At 40.7% G+C, this 18,900-nt stretch overlaps 2 protein-coding genes and 1 long non-coding RNA gene across 3 annotated transcripts; 2 read left to right on the top strand and 1 right to left on the bottom strand.

Annotated features, from left to right (window-relative positions):
• The first annotated feature begins 307 nt into the window (after window positions 1–307).
• Window positions 308–9,138, top strand: rpz (rapunzel). The gene is made up of 4 exons (XM_082550613.1): window positions 308–829; window positions 1,790–1,868; window positions 4,971–5,042; window positions 6,252–9,138. Exon 4 carries the CDS (start codon window positions 6,299–6,301, stop codon window positions 6,980–6,982), a length of 684 nt encoding a protein of 227 aa, XP_082406739.1. The 5' UTR covers window positions 308–829; window positions 1,790–1,868; window positions 4,971–5,042; window positions 6,252–6,298; the 3' UTR covers window positions 6,983–9,138.
• LOC309716676 lies at window positions 1,875–12,021 on the bottom strand. The gene is made up of 4 exons (XR_014279500.1): window positions 11,934–12,021; window positions 11,306–11,413; window positions 3,752–3,819; window positions 1,875–2,268 (listed from the first exon to the last, which is right to left on the bottom strand). It is a non-coding gene; the product is annotated as an uncharacterized lncRNA (long non-coding RNA).
• A 284-nt stretch (window positions 12,022–12,305) lies between these two features.
• LOC309716674 (protein rapunzel-like) lies at window positions 12,306–17,512 on the top strand. The gene is made up of 3 exons (XM_082550612.1): window positions 12,306–12,385; window positions 14,386–14,882; window positions 14,993–17,512. The coding sequence occupies exons 2-3, from the start codon at window positions 14,389–14,391 to the stop codon at window positions 15,681–15,683; spliced, it is 1,185 nt and encodes a 394-aa protein (XP_082406738.1). The 5' UTR covers window positions 12,306–12,385; window positions 14,386–14,388; the 3' UTR covers window positions 15,684–17,512.
• The last annotated feature ends 1,388 nt before the right edge of the window (window positions 17,513–18,900 follow it).

The following is an 18,900-nucleotide window of genomic DNA, read 5'->3' as shown; positions in this document are numbered from 1 at the left end:
TGGTGACACTGTGCATGAATATATTTCGGTGTTCTGTAGTCGAGCCTCTGCCCCGGGGCTTCAATATTGTGGCTTTCAACGTGTCAACAAGGCGCTCCTCCTGCCCCCCAGCTAACAAAAACCAAAACAAGGTCTTGCAACAGAGGTTTGTCACCGCGGAGCGTAAATATTACGCACAGCTGATCTTGCACAAATGCGGTTACTAGAGTATAGTATATGGCTGCGTGTATTCATCACACAGTCTGAAATGTGAGCCGATTGACAGCTGCGGTGGCAACTGTTCACTGAGGACAGGCGTGCGTCCGGCTGCAGTTCCGCCTGCAGCTGCGGTGCTGAATAAAGGCTGTACTGGCTCACAGACGCGCTACTGTACGACCAGCACGCCCTGAGCGTCGATGCGGACCGTTTTCCCAGCAGATAACTGAAAGCTTTGTCGTTTCTAGTGAACAGTCGGCTTTTATCTCTATTTTTCCCACTTCACAGCGCGGGGAGGACAGGGATTCTCTTGTGTTGCTGCTGCCTGAGGCTGGATGTCTCAGTGAGGGGATGCGGGGTCTCTAACCCACTCGCGGCTTGCTCAGGTCTGGACATGCTGGGAGGCAAACGCCCATCATAACTGTGGCTGTGTGCTGCTCTAAAAAGCGACGCAAGGAACGGTCGGGTTAAATGAGGAACAAGTCTGTGCTTTAACGCTGTGTCGTGCTGGTCGCTGGCAGCAGGATTTGCATGAGGTTTATTTCGGGGGAAACAGCTTCAACCGTCGGCGCAGCAGGCTGATCCTCACACCAAAGAATTCACCGGATTTGGCTGCACGTTTTTTGTGCCTAAGGTTTCCATTTATTCTTATTTAAGGCCGCATGAAGGACCAAATCATAACTATACACGATTACTTTGGCGCACTGAATGGGAGCGCCTATAGCTCAGGCTTTTTGTCTGCTAGATAGCCCTTGTTGGTCAGACAGCTCATCTAAATTTAAAAACATGTTCTACGGTGCTGTTAGTAATAACAAATGTATTTTTCAATAAATTATGTATTTAAATAAGTTAGATTAAAAAAATATTGTCGACAGTGCCATTGCGCATTTTGGACCATCTTTCTAAATGCCCTTCACTTTTTTAGTAGACTTTAAATTGGACATTTTTAAAATGCAACTTTTAATTTGTATGTACATTTGGCAAATGTTGGTTATATTTAGGATTATATTTACCTTTTACGCTGGATACAATTTTCTTTTATACTCCTGTTGCCTCTTGAGAGCTCCCTGAGCATTTGGATACACCTGTGCACTTTTGGAGATGTCCATTTGGATTCGCGGCTCACTTTTGGTTTTGTTGGATTTTATTCACGTGAAAATAGTTTTCTTCGGATTCTTTTGATCTAGTCCATAAGAAAAGGGTCCGTTTTACCAATTAATCCCACCAATGGAGTCTGTGTAGCCTCTCAGAGATGCTCCATGACTTGGCAAACGCACGAAAAGCAGCAGCAAGTTCCTAAGAGTTCAGTTGCGCACTCACGGACAATACCTCTTCAGTATTAACTGTATGACTACTGAATGGACCAAAATAAGTTGAAACCATAGGGGTAGAACAGTATATTTCTGAGGAGGGGGCTTTACCTTTTAATGCCATTTTTTAAATTATTTTTTAATGGGATATTGGAGGTCATGTTTATTTAGGGCCCAAATGGCCATTTTTAGATTTGGGGGACTTTCTGGGCTTTTTAGAAATGATTTTGTCAAATTTGTTCACCCCTACATGAGCTACAGACATGGAAGTGTCCTTTTTGCAGGGATTGCTGGGAAGAAGAAGGAGGCTGTCGAGGTTGGGACTTTGGAGAGGAAGGTATAGTTAGAGCCATTGTCTGAAAGGTAAGCAATCCTCTGTTCTGATGTGGCCAATGGTGCCTAATGTTGGCTGGAAGGCAAGTAGAGCCTCTATAGTTATTATTTAGACAGAGAAATTTAGGTTTTAAGATGTATTTTGGTGTTTTTACTGTATAATAGATCAGGGAGGGTCAGGGCATTATGGTGTGCAGTAACAAGGAAATATGGAGGGACTGCTAGGGGGAGCCAGAGCTGGGGCAAGAAGGCAGTGTGCCGGGCCTGTGCTGTTAGGAGAGGATGTTATTCTTGTAGAACTACTTACAAACACGGACGAGAACTCCGGATGGCCCTTCATTGTTGTATGTTTCTTATCAAAGTAGTTGTTTGGCTGTGTTGGCCATCAAGGGAGCACTTCCCCAGAGGAAAGCCCCACACAGGCTGAGCTCTGTGAAGGGAAAGTATCCTGTCATTTAACACGAATAAGTAGCACAAAAATAATCAGAATAAGCATTGAAAATGTAAGTGGCGTACATTAGGAATAATATTATTGGAGTTTATTGTGTAAATTTGTGCTAGCCTAGCATTGGTGACGTTATAGAAAACATTCAAGATGGCCTCTCCTCTGCTTGGAAACAGGTGAGAGCCGTTTGACATTTCCTGATTACGTCACAGAGCTGCTTTGGTTACAAGGTGTCGCCAAATGTTTCTTTAAAAGTAAAAATAAATAAATAAATACAATTATTATAATTGTTCCTTTGCTGGTTTCTGCTCAGACGCACATTAATGCAGAAGCTGAGTCACAACTACTGAATCACAGCTTTCTGTCAGCTCCTGAGAAGTGTGCAGCCTGCTGGCTGTAAGGGCCACGCTGCCACTCAGCACTGATTGGTTAACCCTTTCAGAAGGCTTTAACCTCAGGAGCTTTAGCTTCTCCACTTTGTTCACATTTAATTAGGAGTTTTATTAATTGTCCTAAACTTATATACTTAAATATGATTGAGTTTCTTCTTCAAATTACTACGAATATCTTAGAATGATGGAGACCACTTGCTAAGAAAAGGTCAAAGGTCAAGATAAGATTAATTTCATTAACACAAAGGGTTAATTTAATGCCGCTAATAGAAGCACAGCAGTCGTGCTCTTTAATTGGTGCACAATTCACTGAGTTTGTTATTAATACAGCTCAGATTATACAAATGACTTCACATCAGAAACTGATCAGGAGGGCTAGCTCTGTGGTCGGCATGAAGCTGGACACTCTGGTGACAGTGGCAGAGAAAAGGACACTAAAAAAGCTGATGGACATTATGAACAATGCTGGGCATCCTCTGCACACGGCCATTAACAATCAGAAGAGTCTGTTCAGTGACAGGTTGCTTCTCCCCAAGACAAGAACTAACAGACTTAAAAACTCCTTTGTCCCACACGCCATCAGACTGTTTAACTCCTCTCTGGAGGGGAGAGGGAGGGGAAACAGGAGGACAAAGGAGGGGGGAACAACTAAGCTGTAGTGCCTCTTCACCTCACTGTGCAATACCTTTTGTGCAATACTTTTTGTAAATAGTCAACAGTGCAATAGACCTCAATACTTGAAATGTGCAATTCACTTGTATTTTTATTTTTTATTCCTATTTATTCTATTTATCCCCTTTGTATATTTTATTTATATTTGTTTCTGTATATATATATATATATATATATATATATATATATATATATATATATATATATATATATATATATATATATATATATATATATAAATAAAAAACAATTCTGTAACTTCGGTCGGTGCTGTGCTTTTTTTGGAAATCGAATTTCCCAGAGGAACCCACCCGAGGGATTAATAAAGTTCTATCTTATCTTATCTATTTTGCTGTAGTATTAAATAATCAAAGCTTTAAAACTGCAGTTAACCCTTTCATTACCTTCATTGCTTCGCGTAGCTTGTTGTATTATGTTGTGAAATGGGGCATCTTCTCCTCCAGATCACCTTCTGTGAAATTAAGGACACAGGTTGGAGACACAATACGACATCAGTGCAAATTTAGGAGGATTTAATTGCCATCAGATACCAAAAATGAAGCAGAATAGGCCTTTTATCAACGTCATGGTAGGAAAACAGAAAGTGGAGGGACATTTACTGACAGAAAAAATGTATTTCAGCCAAAAAATGAAAAAAACTAACCACTTAAAAATTGTAAATTCCTGAAAAAATGACATTTAAGAAAGTCTTATGAAGCTCTAAAATCATCCAACGTGATTTTCTAAGTGCAGGTTTCACAAGTACTTAGATTAATCAATCGTTTCCTGTTATTTTTGTTGATTACAAGCATTTAAACTGAACATTTAAAGTTATCCTAAAGCTAAAGGGTTAAAAGTGAGCGTCAGTGCTTTTAGTCCACAGTGGTGGTGCTGAAATCAGAAGGATGGTTGCTATGGGTGGTGTTTTTATTGTGGGCATATTACCGCCCCCCCCTGGTGGTCACGGGGATTTACAAAGACCGTGCAGTGAGTGTGGGGCCTGTTTCCACTCGCTCAGGCTTCTGGTCACCACAGCGCCGCTGATGTGATTAGCTATATTAGTTTGAGACGCCACGGCACCCAACAGGTCTTTTCTGACAATTGCAGGAAAATGAGAGGGCTGAGAGTGCAGTCTTTGTAGAAAACACCCACATATAGTTCTGTTAATAACAACTGGACGTCATCAGCTCTTCACAGCAGTCAGTTTAAACTTTAAACTTCCACAATCTTCCTCTGAACTGAAGACTGAAAGCACTTCCAGAGAAGCTGCTGTTACACAATGAACGGGTTTGTCAGCTCAGTCGGCCGTGCCATGTTTGTTTTTGTTCCTGTACTGTGGCTGAAGAGCGTCTCTGTCCCGCCCTGAAGCTACTCCGGCTGTCTCGGTGCGCGTCCTGTTTGCTTCTGAGGAGCTATCTGCTCGGGCCATAGAAACACAGAGAGAGCAGCCTGGTGCTGAATGCAGCTGAAAGAGAGAGAAGCTGTTAACTCCTTCACTGCTGAAAACTGTAGCCAGCGAGGGACAAAAATCTGTTTACTTCCTGGTTCAGAATCAGTGACATGAGACGTCTTTGTTGGATCCAAGCGTGCTGTCTGAATCTGTCTCTCTGTCTTTTGTTTCAGGAATCATCTTCATCAGGACCAGCATCCATATTTTCATTGTTCCAGTGTGAACTTGAAGAAAGGAAATTTGATGTAAGCTTCAGCAGCACCTTTGTGTCACTGTCGACACACAGCAGTCCTCTGTGACGTTGGAAACTCTGTGAAACTGCCATGAAATGCTTATTTTCTGTGGCTGTCACAGCACAGCGAGCGGCAGCTGTAAATAAATGCTGCTGTTACATCTGCTTTTCTATCAAACAGCTGAGACGTTAGACTTCTGCTACACCCAATTTGCCTGGTGAATCACAGCCAGGGGACATTTATTATTATTATTATTATTATTATTATTATTATTATTATTATTATGAATGAAGGATCCACACTAGGCTTCTATGACATAAATTATATTTCACTGCATTCTTTTGCACTTTAGCATCACTTAAATGTGTTTATACAGCATTATATTTAATTAGTGTACTACAAATTGTTGACAGGTCAACCAGCATAATATCACCAACCATGATCGGGACATTTGGTCTTTGCCTCACTGAAACAATAAGCTTTTTTCTTTATTAATATATTCATTAAATTTTACATGAATGCCATATATGGGAGCCTAAATATGTTTGTTTTATTAAAAGTAAAACTACTTAAAAAAATCCATCATAGTGGATATCAGTGAGAGCAGATATCCCTGCTCCACTCAGGTATGCAGCTTTGGTGATAACCACACAAGCACCACCCACTGGCTGTTGGTTTTGGTTGGGGACATAGCCGGTTAGACTGACTGTGAACTGAGGGAGCTACTCAAGATGAACACGAACCCTTTAGAACTGTGGATCATGCAAAGCTGCTCTGGTACAGGCTAAGGATAAGACTGAAGTTGGAAATGAGCAGAATAATGAAAACATAATTCCTTATGTTTGCCTTTTTTTGCATGTTCACCTTTTAGATCCATGGCTCTCTGACTCATAGCCAGAAACTTGTGCTAATAAAACAAGCACATTATGTCGATAACTTCCTCTCATGTCAGTCATATTGTAGTCAGTCTCATTATCAAGTGACACAAAGCCCACTGCAAACCAGGATCACTGGCCCTGAGAGGTTTGAAATCCTCTTCTTTAGCTAACTCAACAAAATAGATGGTGTTTTCTTATCTTTGTTTAAGAAAAATATTGAATGTACCAACTACAGATCAGGGAAATCTAAAGCACAAGAGTATATTTATGTCACAGTAAATTCAAAGACTGTAATAATCCAACTCTGAGGTCAAACATGTAATCTAATCTCTAACTGTCACAGATCACGTCCCACTTCTTGACTCTGACCTCAGCACCTGCACCTCAGCCATGATGGATGAGGAGATCATCGAGGAGAAGGCCAAGCTGAAGCAGGGTCTGGTCAAAGTGCTTCAGTGTGTGGCCACCATCTCTTCAGCTGCTGCTGTAGTTAACCCCATCTTTGGTGTTGCCGGTTCCCTGATCCGGGTGGTGCTGCACCACATCGATGATGAAGACATTCGTACTCTGAAGCGCGAGTTTGCGTCAGTCAACCGAGGGCTGGACCAGCTCTCCCAGCTGAACCGCAGCACGCTTGTGCAGATCAAGAAGGAAACGCTGGACGGCCAGTACAATCAGGTTGAAGAGAACCTGAAGCACCAGTTCAGAAAGTTCATGGAGATGGTGGAGGCGCGGCCGCAGCACCGCGAGCGCAAGAAAGACGACTTTGAGGAGAGTTACGCCAACGATCTGGGTGACCAGAACCTGCACACGCTGTACGACGGCGTGGTGGGGAAACGCAAGCTGTTCAGTAGACCCATCCTGGAGGTCTACTTGAAATACTCCCAAGGCGATCGCCAGACAATGGAGCGACTGTGCACACGCCTCACCTACCTGTTCTGCATCGGGCTCATCGCCCTCATGGGGTACGCGGCCGTCATCGGAGACGACGAGGAGGGCCTGAGCGAGGAGTGGGCTGAGAAGATGGAGCACGTACAGGAGAAAATGCAGGAAGCTCTTAGCAGGTGCAAGTGAAGAACCGTGAAGAGTCGTCGTCTCTGCTTCATCAGTGCTTTTCTTCAGTTTTCGGACTCGCCGGTCCACATTCCTTCTTTCATTTTCTCTCCCAATGACAACGTCTCCCTTCACTGCTTTAAAAGCCTGGTGATTGCTGCACATGTGAGCTGTGTGTGAGACGTGAGCATGGCCCGTTTCCTGCTGCTTTGACATCGACTGGCTGATTCTTCAACTTAAAAAAAATGTTACTGCAGTGGTTTCAGCTCATGGCAAGAAAAGATATGTTAATCATCCATGGGTTCAGTATGCTGCGCTAAAGAAATTGCACACATAATTATACAAAAAACATTAAAAAGTACATTTTTTTTCGTTCCAGGGCATCAAATACTCCCGTTCTCAGTTGCTCACACAAGGTGTGCAGGACTTTGCCAGATAGAAGACTTTAGTTCATGTCCTTCATTGGACATTTTTGCTTGCTGATTAATTTGCACTTGGCTTAGTTTAAGCAGAGTCCCTGTGGTTATTTATCTGGGACCAGTATAACCTGATTTAAAAAAAAAAAACACAAAACACTTTTAAAAAGTTTAACAACTTGACGCCAAAATAAGAAAAAGCTTTAAAAAGCTTTCCCTCCATTGAAGTTGCACATATGTCTCTGAAATTTCTGTTCAGGATTCTTTGAGCACCACAATCTTAGTTTGGTATCAAATACAGCCCCCTACCCAGTGTGTTTAAATGTGACACTAAAGTGTCCTTTACAAGTATCTGCATGTGACGTGTTGACAGTGAGTGCGCCGCCTTGTTATAGCTTTAACCAGTGCTCGTTCACATCTGCTCTGTCTCTGGGAGAGTCTGGTGGCTTTACGGGAAAATGAACAGAAGCATTTGAAACCTTTGGAATGAGAGCTGACTGTCAATGCATCAGCTCCATATTTAAACGTAATCTATTGCAGAGCTTCCCACAGCTTTACATGCAGTCTATTCCAGCCAAATGCAGTTTGTGAAAATATATTACACTACAAGAAAATCAGTGTGACGGCAGGAGAAACCAGCCTTCAGATGAAAGAGTTCAACTAGAACTAGAGACAAGCATCTCAAAGCCTCATATCTATGAATCTAATAACCGACTACTGTGATATAATCCTTTATTGAATATAATCAATCGTGTCATCTTAAGCAAATTATCAAAATCTGTGCCACAAATGTGTTTTACTTGTTCTTACGTTAAATTTATTTTACACTAAAGTGATGCTGCTGTGCTGAGTTCTTTATTTTCTTTCCTAAGTGCAGAAAATATTTGAAACATTAAGACACTACAGATTTTTCATGCAGCACTACAGCTGCCAATAACGAGCACTTCACTGGAGCAAGAAGCACTGAATATGTCATTATTTACCATTTATGAGGTCAAATTAAGCAATGGCTGCAGTTCAGTTTCCCCAACCTGTAATACACACCTGTGGTATTTGAGTTTCTAACAGAGCTCTCGTTCTGTGCAGCTGTGCCACTCTTTTCTATTTAATGTGCACTACAGCTTTTTAGCGATGCAGGAAATGCACCAAGTATGTAAGGAGATATCAGAGGGTTTCTTTGGTGGGAGGTTTTTAACATCTGTTGAGCCGTCATTTTCTTTAAGGCCATCCTGAGCAACTATGTATCATTTTTAGCGTTTTGTGTCCTTTCCTGTCTGAACAACAGTGCCTGAATGTCCCGGTTTTTTTGTATTTTTTATTAAGGGGTTTGTTTTAATGCAGTCTTCATGTTTTGAACAATTTCTCTTATTTTTCTAGAAAACTGGTGATGCCAAGAGTATCAGATGGTTGGTGGGTTTACTGCATTAGAACACAACGTCAGTTGTCACAGTGTTTGTTGGAAAAGTTATCCAGTAACACCTCAGTTAAAATTATTTTTTTAGTATATATATATAGCCATACTTTTCTCCTACTTTTTAAACACACAGACTCTGTTACAGACTGGTTTATGGTTCTGTTGCAGTGTGCCGCCATCTTGTTACAACACTATATGCTACGTAAATATAGTTAAAATTCTGTTGATATTTTGGGAGATCATATGGCCCTCTTTTTGGTATGCCCTGTATGTGAACATGTTGCCTTTTTAGTTCTGCAAATTTGATGCCTGATTGTATATGCACCATAAATAAACAATCAATAATACTGACTTGGCATATTGAATTATTTAACAGCATTATTTAACAGCATTAAGAATGTGTTTGTGATTAAGAAAAAGTCTATTTTCTTATGTTAAAAAGCTCCTGCCACTATGAAAGTGTGCATGTATTCGCACATACAGGTGACCAGACTTCCCTTTATTTGTGGGACGCATCATGTTTTTGTTAAAGCTCATCTGTTATCCTACATTTTGATTTGATCTAACAGTCTCTTTTCTGAGTTAACACTGCTGTGAAAAAAGCAGGTATGACTGACACGATCAGGTTAATCTGTCGCCCTCTACAGCCAAAGGGAGACGATTACAGGTCACCGCAGTGTCACAGGTTTTGCAGTTTACAGCAGAACATGATGGAAACTGTCAGTGCGCCCCAGGGCGGCTGTGGCTACACTGTAGCTTGCCATCACCAGTGTGTGAATGGGTGGATGATTGTGTATAGTGTAAAGCGCTTTGGGCTCCTTAGGACCAAGTAAAGCGCTATACAAATACAGACCATTTCTGGACTAGAAACCTACTTATAACTGAATTAACCTATTTTCTGATATTCGTGGATGGAACAGCAGATTTGCTGTATAAGATGCTCCTCTTTGTGCTGATTATATTTACTTGGAAGGTTGGCAAAGTTAGTCTTTTTGAGTCTCTGTTAGATGTAAATGGCCTGTAAATGGCCTGTATTTATATAGCGCTTTACTAGTCCCTAAGGACCCCAAAGCGCTTTACATATCCAGTCATCCACCCATTCACACACACATTCACACACTGGTGATGGCAAGCTACATTGTAGCCACAGCCACCCTGGGGCGCACTGACAGAGGCGAGGCTGCCGGACACTGGCGCCACCGGGCCCTCTGACCACCACCAGTAGGCAACGGGTGAAGTGTCTTGCCCAAGGACACAACGACCGAGACTGTCCAAGCCGGGGCTCGAACCGGCAACCTTCCGATTGCAAGGCAAACTCCCAACTCTTGAGCCACGATCGCCCACAAGATGTAGGAGGACTTAGCTGGCCTGCACAGAGCCCTGACCTTTTACCCAGTACTAGTCATCAGTACCGGATGTGATTTACTTTCTACAACAAGGTTCTGCAATCTGATGGAAAGCACTTCCAAAGTAGAAAAGGTTTGGAATTTATTTCAAGAATTTTTTTTCAGCAGATTTGGGACGATTTTAGTTATTTATTTATTTCTTTTACTTTTTTGTAGTCTAAAAATGCTGAACGAGCCAAAGAACTGGTTTAGATGTGTAATAAATGTGGCATTTAAAATGTATAAACTAAGAAAATGTGTTGTGGGAACACAAATGTAATAAATTGAATGCCATAAAAAGAATGTTTTTGGTCCCAAAAATTAGATTTTAGATATATTGTTAAAGATATACAAAGATGTAACTCATTGCTCAGTTACATTAAGGTGTGTAGTGCACAAAACTAAATAAAAAAGATCAAAACTGAAAATAAAACGCTCTTTAGTAATGTATCTGTGACATGAATTATTGTTTTGTTCCAGTTTCTTTTTTTTTTTCTTCATTTTAGTGAATATTTTACTCCTTAATAATGCTGACATTTTTTTTTAAATGTATTTAACATTTTTTGAGTTTTTGTTATTTTGTCCAAATACATAAAGTCAAAACCATCCATCAGTCATCATCATCTCCTTACACAACGTGTAAATTTCCCCGAAAACAAGTTATACCTCGTTTAATTTTAGCTATGAATAAGAACTTTGTTATTACGGTTCCTCTGTGCAGCAGGCGTAAGCTGAAGTGCAGTTTACTCATTTGTACGCAAGAGGGCGTTAGTACTTCACTTGTGTCATCATTACACCTGTTTTCTCGGCGCTCCTTCAGGGTCCACGGAGTCATATCTGTGTATCAAAGCTGTCAGCCTAATAAAAGCTGTTTCCATTTTTCGAGGCCAAATAACTCTGCTGGAAAACCCGAAATTAATTTACAAACTAGTGAAAAAAAAATCGCTTCAGGTGAGGTAAGCAGGGCGCATCGCCGAGCTTAAGTCCCTCTGGTATGGCCCTCATGCATTATTATCCAGATGAACAGGTTTGACTCACAGCTCAGTGTTGGGGGATCAAAACAGGAAAATGCGCATTACGGGCATTTGCAGTGCGGATTACTGAGACACAAAGATTTTGAGGCGCTTACCTGCGCTGCAGATTAATGAGTGCTTGTGAACCACCGACGCACATCCTCCGTCATGTGATGGAGCTTTTTCTTCTCCCCTCTTCGTGATACGAGGTCCTTTCGAAGAATCTAAAGAAAATTTGTATTATTTGAAAACTGTAAGAGCTCTCCGTCACATAGCGAGTATGAATCCGTACATATGATGTTTTAGCCTCGGCGCTCAGGGCGCGTCGTGTGCGCACTGAAAAGGCGGGGGTGTGAGGTTTAATTTAATCTCAGCCTCATGAGAATGATGAAAAATGACAACATATGGTCTTTAGTTTATAAGAGATGTTTCACGGATGTATATAAATTTATGGCAAATCTGAACAGAAAATGATGACATAGTGATGCGCAGTAGTTCTAAAAATATACAGTGGGTAGTTGTCAGATTCCCCTCCCTGATTATTTAAAATATCCTTTACCGTGATGACATTTTCACAGCAGTATCAAAGCTCTTAAAGGCTCTGAGCATTGGGGTTTCTAAACCTGCAGAAGGTCAAATAAATGCGTTAATGATCCGAAAACGCGGTTGAGGTGAAAAGGAAAATCAGTGCATCGTATTCAGACGCTAAAGAGACAAAAGACAACAGTTTTTCGATCGTCTTACCTCAACTTCTGGATCATTTTCACAGCGGCTGAGGCATAAAATGGTGAAATATCTGCGACAAGTGTGCACGAACGCTGCCCCAGAACAAGAAGAAGAAGAAGAAACGCCCACTAGAAAAGCAGTTTGATTAATTTCCATTCTGTTGAAGAAGTTAAACCTTCCAGTCATTGTGACCTGACTGAAAAGAAAATGGACCCACCACACATTTCACCCTGCGCAGTTTTGCGCTTTCCTCCTCCTCCTCTCTCTCTTTCCATCTATCTCTCCTTCTCGCGCGCTCTCTCCCCCTTTGCAGGCATTCAATGCGCATCTCCGCTCTCAGTCCGGTTTTGGACCCTTCTCAGCAGTGCATGAGAGAACCGTGGGAATTTTCTCAAACTTGAAGGGGGAAACGTGTCTGCAGCTGTTGGAGCTTATCAGCCGCGAAGGAGCAGTAGAAGCATTTCATTCAGGTACAGAAAAAACACTGTTACTATAAGAATGTCATGAATGTTTATCTTCCTCCCTCATCAGAAGGGTTAACATGCTCCAAGGTGTGTCCGATCCTCTGAGGGGATTTGCGCGTAAAAAGATCCACGTTGCGCATTTCTTTTGAGCGCGCATGGCAGATAGAAATGGTTCAGTTCGGGCACATGGAATTCCCATCCTTAGAATATTTACTTAAACCTTGTTGTTCATAGTTGGTATCTTATTGCGCTCATGTTTGTCTTTATTAATACAACAAATTACGAGGCCTTTTAAAATGTAAATGAATGATGATTTGTTGCAGGTTGTCGGTGACGCAGATTCGAGTTCAGACACAAATATCGTCTGAACTGGGATTGCACAGTAATTTATACATGTCAGACTGAAAGATGAAAGCGGGTTTTTAAACATCTGCGAATCTAAAATGAGTCAGAGCCAAGGGCATCTTCTCATCCAGGCCCCCATTTTGTTCACATGACATCATCATCTACATCCTTTTGGATGCGTAAAATGAAATGTAATCCAAGGACATAATGGTGCCCATCAGAGCAGGATTAAGACGCAATGTGACCAAAAAACAAAAAAACAAACAAACACCAAATCATGCTCTAAAAATACTGAATTTCATCTTGAACTCAGATTTCTCTCCTCCACTTGTGAAAGAAAGAGTCTTTGACATAAGATTAAATAATAATAATAATTCAGTGACATATTGTTAAAATAACAAGCATTCAGCAATGTCATTTGACTTGTTTGTCAGAAAATGTGTATTTATAGCATATTTACAAAATAAATATAGAGAGTTGGCTTTAATATATTTAGAAAAAAGGTCCTTACCAGTATGAAGCAACACAGTATTAAACTGTAGAGCATTACTGCTCTTAAATTCAGTGTACACACTACAATTACTAATCAGGTAAAGTTAAAGCTTTTATTTGAAAGCAACACCAGTGTCCTTCATTTTCACACACATGCAGTTCAGTTGAGCTTTGTTCCTTCAGCATCTGTTGTCTTAATATTATATGCAGATACAGAAGCGACTTTCAAAGTAAGGACCAGGGACCCCCAGGGGTCTGCAACAAATTGCTAACAAATCTGGAAATTGATTTTCTATAAATAATATGCCAACAAAACAAACTTAATGTGTCAAATAGTGTGTTCCGACCAACACAAAGCTTCACTTTGCATTGGACCATTTTGCACTCCATAATTATTCTCATCTAACAGCCAGTGGGGGAACCATCGCCTTTAAAAGTACAGCCAACAGCTGGAACAGTAACATTTCCAGAAGTTAGAAATGTTCTATACTCTTCTGTAAGCTACCTCACTTTTCTGCTCTCTTTATAAAAAGGGAAGTTGGATCATATTTCTATTTTTAATTCTTGGTAAATCCAGGTTATGAAAAAATTGCAGCTGACACGAGGTCAAAACAGTCTGAAGAAAATTATTTGCTGAAGCGGGATTTTTTTCATCTAAGCAAGCCGTTCAACAACTTTTGGTCTGAACAGTTAAATTTATTTTTATTTATATAGTGCCATATCACAACATATGTAAACATGTGAGCAGAGTGCAAAATGTAGAATCCCACACGTGCTTGGATTTTTCCATCCTTTCTCCCTTGGCCCTTTCTCTCTTCCAAAGGACTCATTGCACAACAAAAGGAACTTTTCATTCACAGTGTGGGAATTTTTCAGAAAACTAACAAAAAAACTGGAAAAGTATTTTCATGGTGCAGAGATTTATATTCAGACCATACTCCATCTAATCTTTGACTACTGCACTACCAGTTAAATAATCTGAGAGACACTTTACGGTTTCATGGTAAAGTCTGAGAAATGACCACTTTCTCCTCATCCTAATTAAGATCATAGATGGAAAGATATTATGAGATAATTTTTTGTATGATTATGATAACAGCATAAAGAATCACCGCTTAATTTCTAAGTTTCTATCTATGTTTGACATATTTTGCTTCTCTGTATCCCAGAACATGACTAATCCACTGGAGAAGGTTGTGGCCCAGAAGAAGGAGGCCATTGAGGCAGTGATGGATATGTTTCAGAGGGGGGCCGAGGTGCTGGCCAGTGCTGTGGGTGAGCTCTTTCCTCTTTGCGAGGCTGCTGCTCCTGTCCTGCGTCTGGCCTTAGATAATGTTCAGAGCAAAGAGGTCTTCTATGTCAAAGAACAGTTCCTGACAGTAAAGAACAAACTCGATGTGCTCTCGAGTCAGCTGGAAGACATAGACTGCGAGCTCAAGAAGGGAAGACTGGACTCCCAGTACTTCTCTGTTGAGGAGAACATTCGGAACCAGTTTAGGAAGTATATGGATATACTGGAAGCAAAAGAGCAGTTTAGGGAGGTGAAGAAGAGACTTTTTTTGGAGCACTTTGCCAAAACTAGAGGAGAGAAGAACCTGCTTGTGCTCTGTGATGCTCTCATGGGGACTAACTGCTTTGGAGAGCCCATTTTAGATGTGGTAGAAAGGTAAATTGTTCTATTTTGTCACATTTATGCTTCTGGATTTACAAATCCCCACTGCACATTTCTGTGGATGTCAGATGAAAGTATGATGAAACTGCTCTTCTGTGTTGTAGGTATGTGGCACGGAACCGCCGCCTTCTGGAAGATTTCTGTGTTCGGATGAAGGAGCTTCTCTGCTTGGGTCTGATTGCTCTTCTGGGTCACTGTGCCTTAACACAGGGCCAAGAAGAAGAGCAGGAAAAAATCCAAGAGTGGAGCAGCAAAATTGAAGAAGTTGAATCCAGGATGAAGTCAGCCATTGAGTCTTGCATTGCTGCTTTCCCAGAACAAGCAAAATTAGACACCGAACGCCTCCTGAAGGAAAACCACGAAGAGAATCTTCAGGATTCAACTCAGCAGCTTTTAGAGTTCTTGGTGAAAAAGTACGACTGGGTCAGCTGGTCAGTGCGGCTGATCAACCATTCAAGCAGCACCTATCGAAACTGGCGAGCAGGGGAGCATTTTCACCATGTGGCAGGGCAGAACTGGTTCGAAGTGCTCCAGGTGAACAACATCAACCTGGTGGTGTCCTACAGCACCAAACCGCAGCCTGTGCCCCACGACTGTATCAGGCAGGTGATGGAGGGTCAGGGGAAGAAGGGAAATGCCCCAGCTGTGGTGGAGGTGTTGGAGAAGCAGCTGTGCGGGTTTGTTGTTCATGCAGTCAGTCGTCACAAGGAGTCCGCGGCTGCGTGGAGCTTTCCGGAAGACTGTCATTACTGGGAGAGGCACAAGAATGTGGCTGTGTGTGTGCACTCAGAGTAAAGCTGCTAGATAATCCAGGTTTTAAGATTTTAAGGCAGAAAGGTTTATCCGAATGAAGACACTTAACATTTTTGTTGCTGAAGGAAAAATTGATGATACTCGGCATTGATCGTCAGATAATTTATATTAACACCAATCACACAAACGAAGCATTTTCAGGTATTAAGCCCAGACCTAATGCATTAGTCGTGTGGGGAGATTTACTCATATTCTTGCTGATTATTTCCAGTCGATCTACACATTAAAGAATACGTTTAAGGGGTGAATAGATAAAAAAATGAAGTTGAAAATATTACAAAGCACTTTTGTTGGCAAATAATTATGTTGCTTCTATGCAAACTGAAACGTGCCAGCGTCTCTGACTGAAACTACATTTAATACAACAATTCTTTTAGTTTCAGCTGTAGGGTTTGTTTGTAGTGACAGCGGACTGAATCAAACTGACACTGTTGCACTTATTTTTAACATTCATTTTGTGACTGGAAGGTTTAATAAATGTGAAAGATTTCAGAATGCAGCTTATGTTTTAAAATCTTCCTTTTTTAGTCTAGAGGTGTTTTTTTCTGAATGAGTTATGCCATAGTTTTACAGTAAAGCCCTTTTGAGAACAGAATTGATTTGACACTCCTACATTAGAGCTACACATGACTGGATCAGTGCTCTGCGTACGCCATCACCCAAACCGACACGTTAGAATCAATATTGGAAAACATCCGATCAATGCAGCTCGTTCAGAAAACTTGGTTTCACGTTTTAATGTTTTGTTAAAATAATATAACCACAAATGCACTTGCAGAGCTGCGCGAGCTCTTAGATACTCTCGGATATTTTCTACATAAACGTAGTTATAGCTCTTTAAAATCACTTGCATATTACAAACTGTATTGCTACATGTCTATCCATAATGCTAACAGTTTACTTCAAAAGCATTTTACCTCAGCTGCATGCAGTAATAACACCGTCTCCCTTGAGAAACGGCTTCTCTACCTACTTACAGCTTTCAGGAGATGGTTTTGCTGAGGCTGCATCTACAGCTCTCTGCTCCCTTTTTGTCCGTGCTCAGCAGGCTGGCCTACATAACCCTGACAGGGAGCGGGGAGGTTACTTTTTCAGGCGTGAAAAACAAGAGGCTTGGAGGTTGGAAACACGACAATGTGCCTTGTGTTCTAAACACAGTGAAAGCCCTCGATGTCGAACCAGACGCGCACTGCCGTCCAGTGCTCTGCCTAAAAATAATAACACGAGTTAACTGCTTCACATAGATCTTTATGTTTTATGCATCATTTCACCTATCTCAGTGCAATTTACTTCATCTGTTAGGTATTCTTCCTGACATTAAATATTCAGTTGTTTTGTCTGAAATTTAAAAATCAACCAAAGATTTTCCCAGGAAATTTTTATGAACTCAGTTTTTTTTTTAATCCACAGCATTTAGATAAAAACTATTGCTTGCTTAAACCGCATCTGCTTTGTTACTCATACCAAAACATCTTAACCCTCTCAAGGCAGACGTTGCCGATTTGTAACAGTTAAAAACTAACAACCTGATTGCCCCACACACATATTTTATGAGTGTATTTTACTCAGAAGTACCACTGCAGGACTTGGTTGTGCATTAGCAACAAAAAGTTTAATTTGAGCCTGAGAGGGTTAACAAAATTAGTGGATAATGAATGGCTAGCATGTCTTTTTATGCTTTATGATAATTAATGAGTCAAAACAAAAAGCAAATGGATGTGTAAACACGTGTAATCTAATATCTGTCTCCTTTTTCTTGTATAAATGTGATTTATGTAGCACTGTTAGTGCCTGTGCCCATTAAACCAAATCAGTGCACCCTCAGCAACACTGACTCTGGCTAATTTAATTGATATTTACACATAAGTCAGCATTTCCTGACTGCAGCTCTGCTTTGATAGTCCATGAATAACCTTTGGCTGAGCTAATATCCTGCAGACGAGCAGCAAAGTGCTTGACTTAGCAGGATGGTATCAGTCATAATGCTCAGAGTAGGTGCAGCACGGGTGGAGATGCCCTTCATGTCATATCTCAGTGGATCTGCAGGGTCTTTAGCTGCTCGGCTTGTGTGTCGTAAATCAAGCCTGTCAGAATCCATCAAGCGCTGTTCCTAAGACCCAGTGCAGTGCAGCAGGAAGTAGACTGTGTTCAAAGGAAAACAATTGATAATTCAGCTGATCAAATTTATGTATATAAAAAAACCTAATTTAAAAATTACGCATAGAAAAGCCTAATTAAAACTATTTCAGAGACTGTTAGGGTGCAGACTGTGGGGGAGGAAACATCAGACAAAATCAGAACTAAAATCAAATCAAAAATAAGTCAAGTTTCTCCCCTCAACAAAAAAATAAAATTAAAATTAAAAAAAGTAAAAGTAGAGACAGACGAGGACTCCAATGAGACCTATGTAAGAGGATTCAATTCTGTGATGAGTGTTTTTCCCAACATCAGGGCTTCATGAAGTCAACATGAAGAAACGTATTCATTTATTAAGTTGAATTGTATAGAAATTGATAATTAATTGATCATAGTGTGCAATGTGTGTTGCACTTCAGATTTACTATTTTTTTGGTTATTCTAATAACAACAGCCACATTCCTTATTTTGTTCATATGTCTAAGACCGGTAGATGAGGTCTAGGCTGGATGCTGTGATCATATTCCACTGGTGGAAATCCTGATTGGATGCAAGAGTAAAAGAGCTTGACCAGTCTTCTCCAAAGCTTTGAACATTTCTCAAATTAATTAGTAAACCAGCACTTTATTTGTCCTAAAACAAAAAAGTAATCTGACACATAATCTATCATTACATTTCTAATTGGCATTTTAGGAAAGAAGATTAAGAGGTTTTAATAAGCAGTTTATTAAAGTTGAACAGTTTCCCTCAGTTTCCCCCTGTTTGAACCCTGGATGCTACCCTAAAGAAAACCGTCTCGAGACTGTAGCTTCATATTTACCCTGCAGCAGTGGTATGTGTATTTCTGAACACTGGAAAGTGTAGCACTAGCATTCGGTCTTTAACCTCGTAGAACCTGGCCTCCACATATGGGGACATCACATTTTGGATTGTCTCGACCATAATACCAAATTTTTCTCTTTCAAATGAGCCATATTGCTGAAAGGGGCACAATTGTTGTTTCTCATTAAAGAGTTTTGCACATCTTTACTCAGTTGTGCCAAATAACAAAGAGAAATTAAAA

The sequence above is a fragment of the Aulonocara stuartgranti genome, assembly GCF_965226115.1.
Source record: "Aulonocara stuartgranti genome assembly, chromosome: 11".
Taxonomy (NCBI): domain Eukaryota; kingdom Metazoa; phylum Chordata; class Actinopteri; order Cichliformes; family Cichlidae; genus Aulonocara; species Aulonocara stuartgranti.
This window is presented reverse-complemented; position numbering and strand designations above follow the sequence as displayed.

What these genes read in the sequence shown, in the direction of transcription:
- rpz (XM_082550613.1), top strand. Translation starts at nt 6,299, where the DNA reads ATGATGGATGAGGAGATCATCGAGGAGAAGGCCAAGCTGAAGCAGGGT.
- LOC309716674 (XM_082550612.1), top strand. Translation starts at nt 14,389, where the DNA reads ATGACTAATCCACTGGAGAAGGTTGTGGCCCAGAAGAAGGAGGCCATT. An exon ending in ATTTTAGATGTGGTAGAAAG is followed by an intron (nt 14,883 to 14,992) that starts GTAAATTGTTCT and finishes TCTGTGTTGTAG; the next exon opens with GTATGTGGCACGGAACCGCC.